The sequence below is a fragment of the Myxine glutinosa genome, chromosome 8, assembly GCF_964187855.1.
Source record: "Myxine glutinosa chromosome 8, kmMyxGlut1.1, whole genome shotgun sequence".
NCBI classification, from domain to species: Eukaryota; Metazoa; Chordata; class Myxini; order Myxiniformes; family Myxinidae; genus Myxine; species Myxine glutinosa.
In genome coordinates this window covers 101,695,232-101,711,380 of record NC_136268.1, presented here as the reverse complement: position 1 = coordinate 101,711,380, position 16,149 = coordinate 101,695,232, and the positions used below count along the sequence as shown (strand labels likewise).

The window sequence follows — 16,149 nt, the reverse complement described above, 5'->3', positions numbered from 1 at the left end:
AAACGTCCCTATGCGCATGGTTCTTGGAAAGTATACACCCTGTTCTGTCGTAGACTCTATGACTGAGTTGGCCAGCTGTGTCTCCAACCGCAAGATCCGACTATAATCAACAGACAGACCGAACCCATGCAGGAAATCCAGAAGCTTCTTGTTTCTGGTGGACTGATGGACTACAATGGCAACGGCAAGCTGCTGTGGCCATTCTAAGCGATGGCGGAATGGTGCATCTGGCTCTTTGGGCTTGTACGTGACTTGGCGTTTTGACTTGTAGCCGTACATGATGTTCTGACTGATGGTTATAACATCTCGATGAATAGTGGCTGAGCGCATAGTCTCTGGCTCAATGCTCGTGGCTGGTCCTTCCAGTAGCCAGCGGAGGAAAGCATAGAGTACTTTGGGTACATGCTTTTCAGCATCATCAGTGTTCATTTCTCCTTCAAATTGCCATGGGTGCTTGTTCTGACAAGCAATGGCACTGCGGAGAACAGAGGCACTCTCAAACAGTTGTTCGATGTTTTTTTCATTTGTCTTCGTCATTGCATCTTCGACAGCTGCATCACGCACGGCAGTGGAGAATACACAGTCTGACTCGTTTCGACGTTTTGGTTTCATGAAGTGAACGTCATCAATGTGAGAGTTGATTTTCTCCTTCATGCCTTGGGTAGTAGGTGATGGGACATTGTGCACACCATTATTGTCAAGAATCCTGGAGTAAACCGACTTCAGGTCAGACATGTTGAGAATTTCACCAGCTTGGAGTAGAGAGCGAACAAGGCTGACAAACTCAATGTCTGCGGCTATTTTGATAACATTAGTTTCTTGCAGTATGTGTTCTTTGTCATCACTTGATGTCCCACTCTTGGGAGCACGTTGGACATTCTGCACCCAGCATGGGAGATGATACTTGACGTCGATCGCATGAGCATCATGTGCACTGATGGCAGCACTCAGCTGAACTTTCCACTTGTGGTTGCTGCCTTCTTCAACAGCTTTCTTCAGCTGTTTACCTGCGTTGAACGTGCATACAACATGTACACTTTCCTTAGTGACCTCTTGACAGAAGAAACAAAGGTCTCTGTTGAATGGAGTTGATGATGAACGTGTGAAGCGAAGAGTCTCGTCTTGCGTAGAACCTGAGGTACTTGCAGCGGCAGGTGCAGAAGAAGGACGTCCACACCTCTTATGAAGATGCTGGGTGTCGCCATGTTCGCAGGCTTTCTGGTGGCGAACTCTAGCACGCTCCAGGTGAGCAGTGTTGCATGTAGATCCATAACATGCCTGGTGCCACTTTGCTTTATTGTTCCTCAAGTCAGTGGCAGTGAAACAGCTTAATCGTTCGCTGATCTGTTTGAAGTCGGCATCACCATATCGTGCCCTCTCCTGGATGAACTGGAGAAACTTTGCATATGAGCCCAGTGCTGGCTCAGTCACTAGTGCACCTTGGGGATCCTGGCACTGAATGCAAAGTGTGAAATCAGTTTCTTTCTTGGTTTTCTTGCTTTTTGGCTCCATCATAGCTCAGGGTCACGAATCTGGAACATACAAATAACAAATAACAATTAAGATAGATGTGCATTAAGTTAGATTTTGGACACTGGTTCGGCTGTGCCATAAAAACCTATTTTTATCCCTTGTAGGTTATTAAAGAAGGTTTCATTCAATTCTCTATCCCCAAAAATGTACAACTGGACACCAGAATCGAAACTCTAGGTCATTTAGAAGCCAAGATAATGGAATTTTACGTTTTCGACATCTGCCATTTTGAAAATCCAAAATGGCCGCCATAAAGAACTTGAAACAATTGGAGACATATTTTTTCTAGAACTTATATCATCCCTAAAGACAGCCCAACCAGTGTCCAAAAATTAACAAGCAATTTCACCGGGCATTTCAATCTGCTACATTGGCCCCCCCACTATTAGTCCTCATGTGAAGTTTGTTGGAGATTGGATAAGTAACAACCAAATGTATCATGGTCAAAAATCATCAGACAGACACCAAATTGTGTATTTTAGTATGATGATTGTAACTTTGTTTTTGTTTCAATAAAATGTAAAGTGTTATAAATGTATACTATAAAGTAGTCAACCTTGTGTGGCAACAAGAGTGCAATGCAACTTTCGGGAATGCCTCTTCGCGGTGGTTGTACCCCCCAATGCATGTCGGGGCCAAATTTTCCCCATTTTCCCTGCTGCCCAGATTTGTCAGGGCAGCACTGTCTTGGTCTGAGTGCCGATCGGTCCCCATGGACTGGCCCTTTCTTTCTTGTCTCTGTCTCTCTCTCTCTCTCTCTCTCTCTCTCTCTCTCGCCCCCTGCTGGCCGTTTCGAGTGTTGGGCGTGGCAAGATGGCGCGTGCTCGTGCTTGTGTGTTGTAGCTCCTGGCTCGTGTTGTTTTTCATCCTCTCCCCACCAACCTTTTTACCTTTCCCTTTCCTTTGTTTTTTTTTCCTTTTGTACTCTTGTCGTGTATGTTGACCTTTTTCCTCCCTTCCTGCTTCGTTACCACCTGTCCCTCGTTTTTTTTCTCCTCCTTCGAGACAGAGAGAGGGAGAGCCAGCACGGTAAGGGTTTGTTTGAACCACGTTTTTTCCTAACGTGGTTTAAACCGTGCTTTCGTTTTTAGTTACTTAATATATATTTTTTTCTATTCTTTTTTTTTGGGATTATACAAATCTATTTGCTTTCACTTCGTTTCTCCTTTGACGATATGGCTAATAGGAGTAGCCAAAGGCCTGCCGATCGTGTTACCGATGAGGGTTTATCGCGTAAGCACGGGCTGTGCCTTGTCCCGCCGGAGGGAGTTGAAATGGATGACATTTTGCTTGCGATTGGGGATTTGATCGACGTGAGTAACATTCGTGCCGCGTCTCGTATGAATCACAAAATTGTAGTTTTTGTTTCGCAAATAAGTCTGGCCGATATTGTTGTGCAGAATGGTTTGACCTTGGGAAACGATCTGTTTGTTCCTGTGTCGTCGATGGACACGCCGGCAGTTAAAGTCATTCTGAGCAATGTTCCGCCTTTTCTAGGTAACGAGGAAATCCTACACAAGCTCGGTGAGTTTGGTACTGTCGTCTCTCGAATCATTAGGGTTCCTCTACGTACGAGAAACGGCAGGTTGAAGCACGTACAATCGTTTCGACGTTTTTGTTTTGTTGTTCTAAAAGACGCAGCGAAGCAGTTGAACACCTCCCACACCTTTAAAGTAGGCGAGCATGAATATAGAATCTTCATGGCGACCGAGACCTTGATCTGCTACGGATGTGGAGCACACGGACACACTAAGCAGTATTGCCCAGACGCCAAGAAGACGTACGCTACAGCAGCTGGGTCGGCCCCCCCTGTAACTGATGCAGTGCCCCCCGTTCATGAGCCTGGTGGAGTACAGACGTCCACACCAGAAGACCAGGGTGTGGAAAGTGGTGGCGGTGTTGCTGAGGTTAGTGCAGCAGGGGTGCACCCAGTCGATGTGGACAAGAGGCTGCAACCTCAAGAGAATATGGTCTTTGAGGAGGTATTGATGAAAGGCACCGAGGCTAAGAGGAACCTAAAACGTACCTTTTTGAGCGCCGAGGTGGAAGACAAAGGTAGCAAAGTGATACTCGTACAAACAAACAGTATCTCAGACTATCCTGATGATTCTCGGCAAGCTGGGCAGGGTGGTGACGAAACAGAGGAGAGTAGGACTTCACCCCTTGCTCTTGTTGAAGAAAATCAATGCAGCAGTATTGGTTGTGATGATGGCACCATTGTCCCTTGTGACAACGAGCAGTCCCAGGGCCTGAGTGACAACGGTTGTTGCTCACATCCGGTTGAAACGACCAAGGATGATGGTCCAAGCAGACCTATAATAGGCAGCAGTGGTGGCACAGATGTGCCCCTTGTGATGCAACAAGAAGACTGCAGTGGTGATGACACAGAAGGTGTGCCTGCTCCTGACACACAACAAAGGAGTTTCAACGCTGATGTGGTTAGGGAGCTGGATGAGGAAGCTCAAAGCCTTGTGTCTGTGAATGATCATCAGGGAGAAGAACAGATGGAAGCAACAAAGGAAAACGTCATCAGTTTCCTAAACGAGACGTTTAGGCAACGCTACGTTGTGATCAAAGACCATTTTCCCGATGTGAAAACTTTCATCAGGGCTGCAAGACCCCTCCTGCAAAGAAATGACCCAATGGAAATCTCGGAGGCCCAATTTCAGCGTCTTCGGAAAGCGGTCACGAAGGCGAATAAGGAATTGCAGGCGGAGGGTGAGTTACCTTTGTAAATGGCTTTGCGAAAGATATGTATCGCATCCCTGAATATCAATGGGGGTTGTACCCCCTTACGAAAAATTCAGACAATTCAGGCGATGGAGAGGGTGAAAGCCGACATCATCCTGATACAGGAGACTCATGCTACGAACACCCTGGTTGCTGAATGGGGAAAACTTTATCGAGGGCAGTGGTGGCTGAGTGGGTTTACCACACCCAAAGCTGGTGTTGCCATCGCCTTGAGTGATAGAATCCCTGCTCGGAAGATTGTTTTTAAGGAAATTTATAAGGGACATCTGATAGCGGTGGATTTCTATTGCAACACGCAAAGGATCATCATTGTGAACGTATATGCACCGAGTGAGCCCATGGAAAGAAGAGTGTTCTTTTCCACTCTGCATGACTTTGTAAAAGGACTGGATACAACCGCTTTCATCTGTGTTGCTGGTGATTTCAATTGCACTATCAATCCTTCCGTAGACAGGACCGGTCATGAACCCCATCCAGCTTCTATGAGGATTTTGGAGAACATCATCAAAAATCAGCATTTGAAAGATGTTTGGAGGTTGCAACACCCAACTTCACGGTGCTATACGTGGTGCAGATGCCATGATGGGAGGATATCAATGGCAAGGCTAGACAGATTCTACGTGAATAAGCCAATGCTAAATGTGATGGCCACAACCCAGATACTCCCAACTGGTTTCACAGACCATTACCTGGTTTCAATGGGTTTTAATTTGCCTCTGACCTCAGGGGGTAGTGCGTATTGGTCACTTAATACCCACCTGCTGAATGATATGAGATTCAAAGAGGCTTTTCGAGCCGTGTGGGAAAGAATTCGGTCCTCCAAATTTGAACATGCTAACCTTCGACTGTGGTGGGACCTCGCAAAGGGTCAGGTCAAATCGTTCTGTCAACAATATAGTCTTTATGCCACTAAATTGAAAAATCTCTCGATTGATTCATTAAAGGCTGAAATTGCAGCCCTGGAGGAAAACATTAATACGGCTGGGAAAGACACTACAGGTGACCGGCTGCTATGGACTAAAAAGGCAATGTTGACTGAACTGGTACGGCAGCGAGCAATGGGCACCCTGGTACGCATGAGAATGAGTTATTTAACGTTGGATATGCCAAATAAGGCCTTGTTTGGTTTGGAGAACTCTGTTAAAAAATCACAACAGATTCATGGGCTACGTGCTGCTAATGGGCCAATAGTGACCTCCCAACAGGAGATTAAGTCTGTTTTGAAGGGTTTTTATACAAACTTGTACTCCCCCCAGAGCATAAGTAATGAGACCTTGCAGGAGCTGACTACCGGGCTTCCAAGACTTGAGGAAGACCAGCAACGCACATTGAACATGTCAGTTTCGGCTGCTGAACTTGAAACTGCTATGCGGAGCTTGAAGGATGGTAAAGCCTCTGGGATTGATGGTTTGCCCGGAGAGTTCTATAAGACTTTTTGGAAACTTGTGGGACCTGACCTGCTTGAGGTATTTGATGAATGCCTTCATGTTGGAGAGCTTCCCCTGTCCTGCAGAAGAGCAGTCATTTGCCTGTTGCCAAAGGCTGGGGACACTCAACTAGTCGAGAACTGGTGGCCTGTCTCATTGCTGTGTGCGGATTACAAGCTTTTGTCGAAGGCCTTAGCAAACCGTTTGGGAACTGTGATCAGCTCTATTGTGCACCCTGACCAGACCTACTGTGTACCAGGAAGGTCAATTTATGACAATATTTTTCTGATAAGGGATATTATTTCTTGTAATAAGTACTTGCGTGCCAGTTTTGGGTTGTTGTTTCTTGACCAAACAAAGGCTTTTGATCGTGTTGATCATACATATTTGTTTTCTGTTCTGGAGCGGATGGGTTTTGGCGAAACTTTCATTTCCTATGTCAAGCTGTTATACACTAACACCTTCTGCATGATGAAAGTAAACAACAGTTTATGTCCCCCTTTTCCTTTCCGTCGGGGTATCCGTCAAGGGTGTCCCCTTTCTGGACTTCTGTATATAATTGCCCTTGAACCACTCTTAGCATCCATCAGGCAGCGAATAACCCAGGATGTGGGAGCCGTTTTTGGTTCAAGATTTGTGGTCACAGCTTATGCTGATGATGTATGTGTTCTGATTAAGGGCCCAAGTAGTGTTGCTGCGGTGCAGCGTTGCTTTAAAGACTACTCTGCGGCCTCTTCCGCCGAAGTAAATTGGGGCAAGAGTGTAGCCTTATGGTGCGGTTCAGATAACCTTTCTTTAACACTGCCACCGTCACTCCCACATAATCTAGAGTGGAAAACAGATGGAGTCAAATATCTTTGTGTCTATCTTGGCAACCAGGAAGTAGAAACGAAGAACTGGGAAGGAATGATTGAACAAATTACACACCGGTTGAAACGATGGGAAGGACTGCTGCGATCTCTTTCTTATAAAGGCCGCTCTCTTGTTATAAATAACTTGATAGCAGCAAGATTATGGCATAAACTAATTGCCTTGCAGCCACCCAAGGAGTTGATACCAGCCATCCAGCGGGTCTTGGTTAATTTCTTTTGGAATGGATACCACTGGCTTCGGCCGCAAATACTGTACCATCCTCGGAAGGAGGGTGGACATGGAATTGTGGAGGTGTCCACCCGGCTTATGGCTTTTCGCCTACAGTCTGTGCAACGTCTGTTGTATGCTGAAGAGCTGCCCTGGCGCTCATTTGCGTTTTTCTTGTTGCAACAAGCGGGAGGCCTGTGTTATGATAGGCACTTGTTCCTGGTGAACCTTGACCGTGTCAGCTTAGTTTCAATCCCAACTTTTTATCAGGGTTTGCTGAGAGTTTGGAAAGGTTTTGGGGTTCATCGTTGCCTTGAGGCTTATAATTGCCGGATGTTCATCCAAGAGCCTATTTTCTATAACGGGTTTTTTCCATGCATTCCTCATAGTCCGACTTTGATTAGGAAATTTACTCAAGGAGGAATTGGCAAAGTTTGTGACCTGAGGGATACATCTGGGACAAAATGGATGTCTGCTGGCAGGGTGGCGGCAATTCTTGGTTTAAGATCCGTGCGTATTGTCAGCCAAATTATACGCATCGTCAAGAGGAAGTTTAAGGAGTTAAATATTGGCTGGGAAGGTATAAACAATGTCGAGGATGTTCGGCTGTCTTTCCCTGAAATTAAGGTGCTCCCAGCTCTCCAGTCGAATGGTGAACTTGTATCTCATTTTCACTTGGTAACAAAGGCGGGTATTCACAAGCTCCTTCGAGAAAACCAAGCATCATCCTTCTCCGGAGTGGCGCGAGTGGCCTTGTGGTCCGAAAGGTTAGGGCCAGGGTCTCCTGCCACGCCACTGTGGCCCAATATGTACAAATTACCTATTTACGGGTTCCTCGCAGATATCCAGTGGAGACTAGCACATTGGGCTCTCCCTACGAACACCTTTGTTCATCATCTTGACAGCTCAGTGCCAGTAGCATGCCCCTTCTGTGTACAGAAGGAGGATCTCTTTCATGCCTATGTGAAATGCGAAAGACTAATACCTCTTTTCTTGATTCTCACACACCTTTTTGATCAGTTGTCTTTTCCTTTTACTTCACATTCTTTTATTTTTGGTGTATCTTTCAGACCCTCCTGCAAGGACTCTGGTGTCCTCCTGAACTTCTTAGCTGCTGTAGCAAAATATTCAATATATAAATCGAGGAAAATTAAAATTGATAATGGGCATGGGTTTGATGTTGTTCCTATGTTTAAAGGGCTGGTGTCTGCAAGAGTAAGGTTAGAGTTTGATTATTATGTGGCGAATGAAAATGTCAAACTCTTTGAATGCAAATGGTGTATTAATGAAGCCTTATGTGTTGTGAATGAATCGAATTTGTACTTTTCTTTTTAACATTAAGAACTGTTGTTTTTTTCTATTTTGTTCTCTCCTGTAAAAATGTAACTTGACCTGGTGTGTTTTTTTGTGAAATAAATGGTGTTGCAAATTCAATTCTCTCTCTCTCTCTCTCTCTCTCTCTCTCTCTCTCTCTGTCTCTCTCTCTAACTCTCTAACTCTTTAACTCTGTTGTAGCCCTGACTTTGTGAAGGCAGGTGTACAACAACGTGGATGTGGGGGATCTCTGAGCCGCTCCTGGGAGATCAGTCAGATGTTTCCATGCCATGAGCTTGTTCGAGAGAACTATCCGGCACTAAACAACAACAACAACAACAATGCACTCGCTTAAAGCTGTCTATCCTGGGTTCGAATCTCTGTCCAGCTATAAGTTGTCACCCCGGTGTTTCACAGGCAGGATGATTCATCAATGTGTGTGAGGTCCCTCGGATGGACGTTAAATGGATGTCCTGTCTGCCAGCATTAGTTGGTGGACGTTAAAAATCCCACGGTGATCTTCGTGAAGAATAGGCATGCATATTGTCGGCACCATGCCTAAATTCCTGCTCTAACTTCTTCTTTGAATGTCAGGCCTGGTCAGCTGGTTAATGAATGGCTTGGGCCAAAAACTTCCCCCAGCCTTCCCCACAAGAACATGGGAATAATTGTGGCCATTAAATGAATGCAGCAACAAGAGTCTGCGCCAACTAGTGCATGTGCAACACTTAGTTATTGGGCCTTTCTCATAACGGTTCATGAAGTCAAACTTTTCCTGGATTCAAGGCTAGGAAGACAACAGTATATTAACTTTTATGATTAGCATGTAGCGACCCATGGGTCCCCCAAGCAAGACCGGCATCAGAATCTCCTTGCTCCAGCCGGTGACGTCACCGGCGGGGATCCCCGGCGCCAGAGTGGCTGGTCACGTGACCGCCAAAGCGTGCCGCGCGTGCGGGTATAATGAGCTACACCTGTGGATCACGTGACCACCGAAGCACGCCTCGCTTGAGAGGCGTGGCTTTCGGTTTCGGTTTCGGTTTTGCTTTATAAGGCAGCCCGATAAACGGGCTTTTTAGTGTTCCCGAGTTGGTTTTACGAATAAACATCTTCTCGGACGAGTTTGTGCCTTGCCATCCTTTTGTCTGTATCATGCTGGAGCCCGGACTCCTTCACTGGTGACCCCGAATTTGAACACGCAACCCCGACTGCCCCCGCACGGATGCGGGGGCTGCGAACGGACACGGCGAGCACGCCCTAGCCAGGGAAGCCACCTAAGCTGGTGACGCCGGCTTCTCCCGCACGGCTTCGGGCGGAGTTTCGAACGCGGTTTCGAAATGCCGGAGTTTCGGAAACGACGACGGCCATGACTATGAGGTTCACGCACTGCGCTCGGCTCCTCCTCTACGACCAGAGGGGCGAGCCTACTCCAAGACCCTCCGAAGGCACGGCCGCTTCGTCACCCTCGCGCAACTACTACTACAACTACAACCGCAACTACCTCTCCGACCCTGCATCCTCGGGAGGCCCGCGAGGAACCTCGGCAGCCTCCCCCGAGGCCTGGACCAGCCCCTCGGTTGGCCCACCCACTTTTCGCGTGCACCGCTCGAGCCTTCTCGGCACTACACCCGCGAACTGCAACCTCGGGAGGCTCCCCCAAGGACTTGCCCGGCCCTCGGCCGCCCCCTGTCCACTGCATCCCCCGAGGCCTTGACCAGCCCCGCATCCTCGGGAGGCCCGCGAGGGACCTCGGCAGCCTCCCCCGAGGCCTTGACCAGCCCCTCGGTTGGCTCACCCGCTTTTCGCATGCACCGCTCGAGCCTTCTCGGCACTGCACCCGCGAACTGCAACCTCGGGAGGCCCGCGAGGAACCTCGGCAGCCTCCCCCGAGGACTTGCCCGGCCCCTCGGCCGCCCCCCCCCGTCCGACTACCCGCCACCACACCGGTCCCACCACGGCGACCCCCACTCCTACGTCCCCCCAGCACTCCGCACGGCGGAGTATGTCTTTGTGCGCCCGCCACGACGTGCACCGGGGGCCGCTCCGGCCACCTTACGACAGACCCTTCCGGATCCTACGCCGGGACAACAAGTCCTTCATCGTCAGCATCGGCGGCCGGGCGGACCGGATCTCGCTGGACCGCCTCAAACCGGCCCACATGGACGTCGGCCAGCCGCCACGGCTGGCTCTGCCACCGCGGCGCGGCCGCCCCCCGTCCACTACACCCCCTGTCCGACCACCACCACACCAGACCCCTCCCCCCCCCCCCCCCCCGCGACCGGCCAGGGGTCGTTTCGGTCGGGTCATCCGGACCCCCCTCAGGTTGACCTCCCTGGACCAAGTCCATTCTGGGGGGGCGTGTGTAGCGACCCATGGGTCCCCCAAGCAAGACCGGCATCAGAATCTCCTTGCTCCAGCCGGTGACGTCACCGGCGGGGATCCCCGGTGCTAGAGTGGCTGGTCATGTGACCGCCAAAGCGTGCCGCGCATGCGGTATAATGAGCTACACCTGTGGATCACGTGACCACCAAAGCACGCCTCGCTTGAGAGGCGTGGCTTTCGGTTTCGGTTTTTGGTTTTGCTTTATAAGGCAGCCGAATAAACGGGCTTTTTAGTGTTCCCGAGTTGGTTTTACGAATAAACATCTTCTCGGACGAGTTTGTGCCTTGCCATCCTTTTGTCCGTATCATGCTGGAGCCCGGACTCCTTCAAGCACATACTTACTATGTCCCAAACACTTGGAAACAAAAGGGAAATGGCAAAAGAACTATGTACCGTGAAATGGGGTGAATAGGGACAGCAAGGTGAACAGGGACACAAACTGAAAAGAAGTTTGGAAACTTTTTTCGCTGAAAATTGATAACCATACTGATTTGTTGATATTTGGGTTGAAAGTGTTCTCTTGTTTTAAAAAAAAGCAACTTATAGTCCCTATTAACCCCATATATGGGTTAAATAGGAATAAATAGGATTTTTATGGCTGTGCCTATTCACCCCGTTTTACGGGTGAATAGGGACAGTCACTAATACAAAAAAAATAATAATCAAGAAATAGGGACAGTTTGGAGAAACTTTTTATCCCATATTTTTTTTTCATTGGCACAGTGGTTTATATTATGGGTGCATATTATGCGCATCCATCTGAGCTATCAATTTAGCAATAAGGTTGGAAACTCAGGATTGTTTCTTGATTATTTTTTTTTGTATTAGTGACTGTCCCTATTCACCCGTAAAACGGGGTGAATAGGGACAGCCATAAAAATCCTATTTATTCCTATTTAACCCATATATGGGGTTAATTAGGACTATAAGTTGCTTTTTAAAAAAAACAAGAGAACACTTTCAACACAAATATCAACAAATCAGTATGGTTATCAATTTTCAACGAAAAAAGTTTCCGAACTTTTTTTCAGTTTGTGTCCCTATTCACCTTGCTGTCCATATTCACCCCATTTTACGGTACAGCAGTTGGTGCTTGGTTCAGTTTATCATACTCCTTACAGTTTCTCCATTGAGTCCCTCGTTGGATGTTCCACTCGAAGTAGCAGCTTCAGGCCTGGATCGGGTTCCTCTCGGTCTCATTATTCACCAAAAAAGGAACTTATCAGTTTACTTGAGTATTTTGACACTGGCAAAACTGGAACAATCATGTGTTGATGAGTATGGAGCAGAAGTTGCCTTTTCTGAATTATTTTTTCAAGTCTTGATCTCTTAATTTATTGATAATGCCATCTCCTTTGTGAACCCCTTTTTAAACGAAGGAGATTGCATTACCAAAGAGCTATTGCAACCCACCCTGGATGTTCAGCGTGTTTGTCGAATGTACTCTTTCTAAATGAAACGGATCCAAGTCATTCAAAATTCAAACATTGATTGCAGTCGGTTTTGGCACTTCGCTTCCTGTTTCGGAGATATGCAGCTGGTTTTAAAGTGCACGTCCTATCCCCTTCTCGTTGCAGCTTGTGCAGGACCTTGTGGGGACGGTGCTGATACTGCTTGTTGCTGTGGGATACAAGACCAAACTCGCTGCACTCACACTTGTCTTCTGGCTTTCAGCGCTGAACTTGTACCTGAATGCCTTTTGGGCTATCCCGGCCTACAAGCCGCTTCATGATTTCCTCAAGTACGACTTCTTCCAGGCAAGTGAAGCGCCAGGCTCTTGTCTTCCATGCTGTTTCATGATTAGCAATTGCTTGTAGGTTTGTCAGAAGAAACCAATTTCCTTGACCAAAGAGCGTTGATTGTGGAAAGGGAAAATAGAAGAAAGTAATAGCCTGCAGGAAATGCATCCCACTGGAAAAAGGTAAGTCCTTGAAGGCTTTCAGATTTAGACCTGGATATCCTGGGTCTAGGTTTGGTGGATCAAGCATGGAATAAAGTCTTTTTAGGCCATAAAGCTATGAACCTGATCTTGGAAGTTTCGCGTGAGATTCACAACTTCAAGGTTTTCATTTCATACTTTATCACTTTGGTGTTCCATGAATCTCAATCTTGTGGAGAGAAAATTTTATTTTTGGCCTGTCACAAGGCTGATTTAACCTGTAGGATGACCTGTGATCCCACATCACCTGGAGAACAATCGTGATAGGCTTAGGAAATCAATTTTGCGATTATGTTATCATCTGTGTAGTTCCTCGATTAATAGTTTCCATTACATTGGGATTTGGAAGTTCAGGATGGCAGGATAGCCACGAGGTATTCACCCTCTCCTCTGAGCTGTCTAGTCTGGGTTTGAATCGCTACCTCTAAACTGTTATCCATGTTTCGTATGCAGGGAGAGGCATCAATGTGAGCGTTGTCTCTCGAATGGATGTTAAACTGGACGTCTCGTCTACTGGGATGGGTTGGTGGATGTCAAAGATGTCAAAGTGCTCTTCACAATGAGACGATGTATTTCCGGCACCCTGAACAAATTACAATTTCCTGCCACCTTCAATCAAATGCCAGGCCTGACCAGCCGGTTCATGAAAGATTTTAGTCTAGTAGGAAGACTAGGTCCCCCTGCACCCCCCGGAGATATACTTCTAATCAGTGTTTCTAGATTGGAAAAAATGTGTAGAAAATGACTAGCTATGGCCCCAAGCTGAAAAAATGTCCCACATACCATTTTTATGCAAATTACTGCTGCAAATTTTATGCAAAATTATGCAAATTTTATGCAAATTTTTGATGAGGAGTAGAGTTGAGGGGTCTTTGAGGGCTTCATCGAGGTGCTCTCGGTTGCAAGACTGGGTCATTCTGAGAAGCACAGCAGGGTCAGAGATCATGATGTTCTCCTCCTCAGTGAATCTCTCCATCAACAGCCTCTCCATTGCCTCACACACTGTTTTGAGGCAAAAGAGGGACTTTGCGTAGGCCTTTCCACTGAGAACACCTTTGAGAGATCCACTTGTTACTAGTTGTGCCTCAAAGAGAATCTCTGCATATCCAGAACCACGCATCTTGTGTCCAGTGAGCATCCCGATGTAGTTCATGGATGTGTGGAAGGGTCCAATCGTTACTACATGACTAGCAAATTCATTTGGCCAGCGCCAGATGATGGGAAGGGCTTTCATGCAGACACCCAGATCAAATGTATTCAGGACCCATCTCTGACCCACCTCAGCAGTTGCTGCCTCGGAACGCTTCAGTAGCTCACGAACAACTGCGTTGTCTGTGATCGGTTGGTGGATAGGCGTGCAGTAGTCGACTGTTGATTTGCTGGGTGGGGGAGAACCAGTTGCAGAGGTGAAACCCCCTAGCCCAGGCACAGGCTGCAGGCCATTGCCATGCCATGCAGGCACCAGGCACAGACCGATCACAGACAACGCAGTTGTTCGTGAGCTACTGAAGCGTTCCGAGGCAGCAACTGCTGAGGTGGGTCAGAGATGGGTCCTGAATACATTTGATCTGGGTGTCTGCATGAAAGCCCTTCCCATCATCTGGCGCTGGCCAAATGAATTTGCTAGTCATGTAGTAACGATTGGACCCTTCCACACATCCATGAACTACATCGGGATGCTCACTGGACACAAGATGCGTGGTTCTGGATATGCAGAGATTCTCTTTGAGGCACAACTAGTAACAAGTGGATCTCTCAAAGGTGTTCTCAGTGGAAAGGCCTACGCAAAGTCCCTCTTTTGCCTCAAAACAGTGTGTGAGGCAATGGAGAGGCTGTTGATGGAGAGATTCACTGAGGAGGAGAACATCATGATCTCTGACCCTGCTGTGCTTCTCAGAATGACCCAGTCTTGCAACCGAGAGCACCTCGATGAAGCCCTCAAAGACCCCTCAACTCTACTCCTCATCAAAAATTTGCATAAAATTTGCATAATTTTGCATAAAATTTGCAGCAGTAATTTGCATAAAAATGGTATGTGGGACATTTTTTCAGCTTGGGGCCATAGCTAGTCATTTTCTACACATTTTTTCCAATCTAGAAACACTGATTAGAAGTATATCTCCGGGGGGTGCAGGGGGACCTAGTCTTCCTACTAGACTATTTGGGCCAAAAATTTCAGAACCGGATGACCCCACAAAGTGGTGGTAGTAGTAGTAGTAGTAGTAGTAGTAGTAGTAGTAGTAGTAGTAGTAGTAGTAGTGATTTGGAATTCCCAACTTGTGGATATTTTATCAACAATTCCACTCATTTAATACAGTATTTGAAATCCTTTGTGAGGAAACAACACGACAACATTGCTCTACAATCAATTGATCCCATGCACCCCTGTGCTCGACAATCAATACAAGATGGACAATAACAATGGATCCCGAGTCCTGCAATGATCGGTGTGGGAGGTTCATGTTTTTGTCGAACTCCACGTTTTGAAATCAAATAAAACTCGTGTACTTTGCTGTGAATGTGTTTAATTGTTTTCATACTACTGTATTTTGGATAATCATTATATTCCTCAGCAATGCCTGTCGTACCGTTACATATTGATGAAGTTTTCCTGTTGTTAAGGCTTAATAACGAATGAGTGTAACATGGATTGTAATTCTACAAAAGTTGTTTCATTTCCACTTTTCATGTCTGCACCGCCTGCTCAAGCGCTTGTAGACCCTCACATCACCCGCTCGCTATGCACAAGGAATCCCGAGGAGGTAATGTCTGCCATTGTTGCGTGTCTTTATTCAGACGCTCTCGGTCACCGGCGGTCTTCTGTTACTGGTCGCACTGGGACCAGGAGGAGTGTCCATGGATGCCAAGAAGAAGTGGTGATTGATGTGGGTCGGAAATGGGATTGGAGCGAAGAGGGTGAAAGGAACATGGAGGAGGGTGGCAGCCGAGCAGTTGTAGAGTCGGTACAGTCGCAGGTGACTCAGCTGCTCGGTATTAGAATACGCCCAAGTATTTTGCTTTGTTGTTTTCAAGATAGTTCTCATTGTTCTCTACATTAAAAAGACGGTTGGTGTAATTTTTATATTTTTGAACTAATTGGATTTGTAAGTGCAATTTGCATTTTGTGTGTATAAAACATCTGGCAGATCGAACTGCCTTTAAACACACCAGATGCCCCTCTTGCTGTAAGTTCCTACTTTGATTCACAAATTCCTCATGGAAGAAGAAACTAAAAGTTTGTTCATGTAGCGGAGTGACACCCAAATGGTGTTCCACTCTTTGTGCCATATTCCTGATGGAAGAGTGAAGTGATGTATTCACAGATTGGTACCAAACTGAGCTTATTCTCTTTTATTTTATGATGTATGGACATTGGAATAAAATCCAATCTGTTAACGGAGCTTTGTGCATTGAGGGAACGGACTTGGTTCTACAATTGTTCGGTGATGGAGGTTATGTTTTCACGTCTGTCTTGACTGTGAGCACAATATCTCAACCAGTTATGGACGGTTTCGGATAAAACTTGGACACGTTGGGTGTGCGACAAGGACTAATTGATTCAACTTCGGTGAAGATCCGCATGCAGATCTGGCCTATCAGTGGGATACAAAATGTAAACTTCAGTCTGGCAGGGGTATGCGCTCTACCGCTGGTATGGCTGTGGTGGAATGGCCTCCTTCTGCGTCTAAACTCCTTGAATGTTCCTTGTCATCCCAGTGTTTC

General features: G+C 46.9%; 1 protein-coding gene across 2 annotated transcripts in view; it reads left to right on the top strand.

Moving 5' to 3' along the window:
• Positions 1-15,826, top strand: part of SURF4 (surfeit 4) — a 37,917-nt gene extending 22,091 nt beyond the window's left edge. For both annotated transcript variants that reach the window (XM_068124981.2, XM_078783599.1), the window contains exons 6-7: positions 12,065-12,244; positions 15,223-15,826. In XM_068124981.2, the coding sequence (XP_067981082.1) occupies positions 12,065-12,244; positions 15,223-15,306 (264 nt within the window). In that variant the 3' untranslated portion in view covers positions 15,307-15,826. The remainder of the gene's footprint in view (positions 1-12,064; positions 12,245-15,222) is intronic.
• The last annotated feature ends 323 nt before the right edge of the window (positions 15,827-16,149 follow it).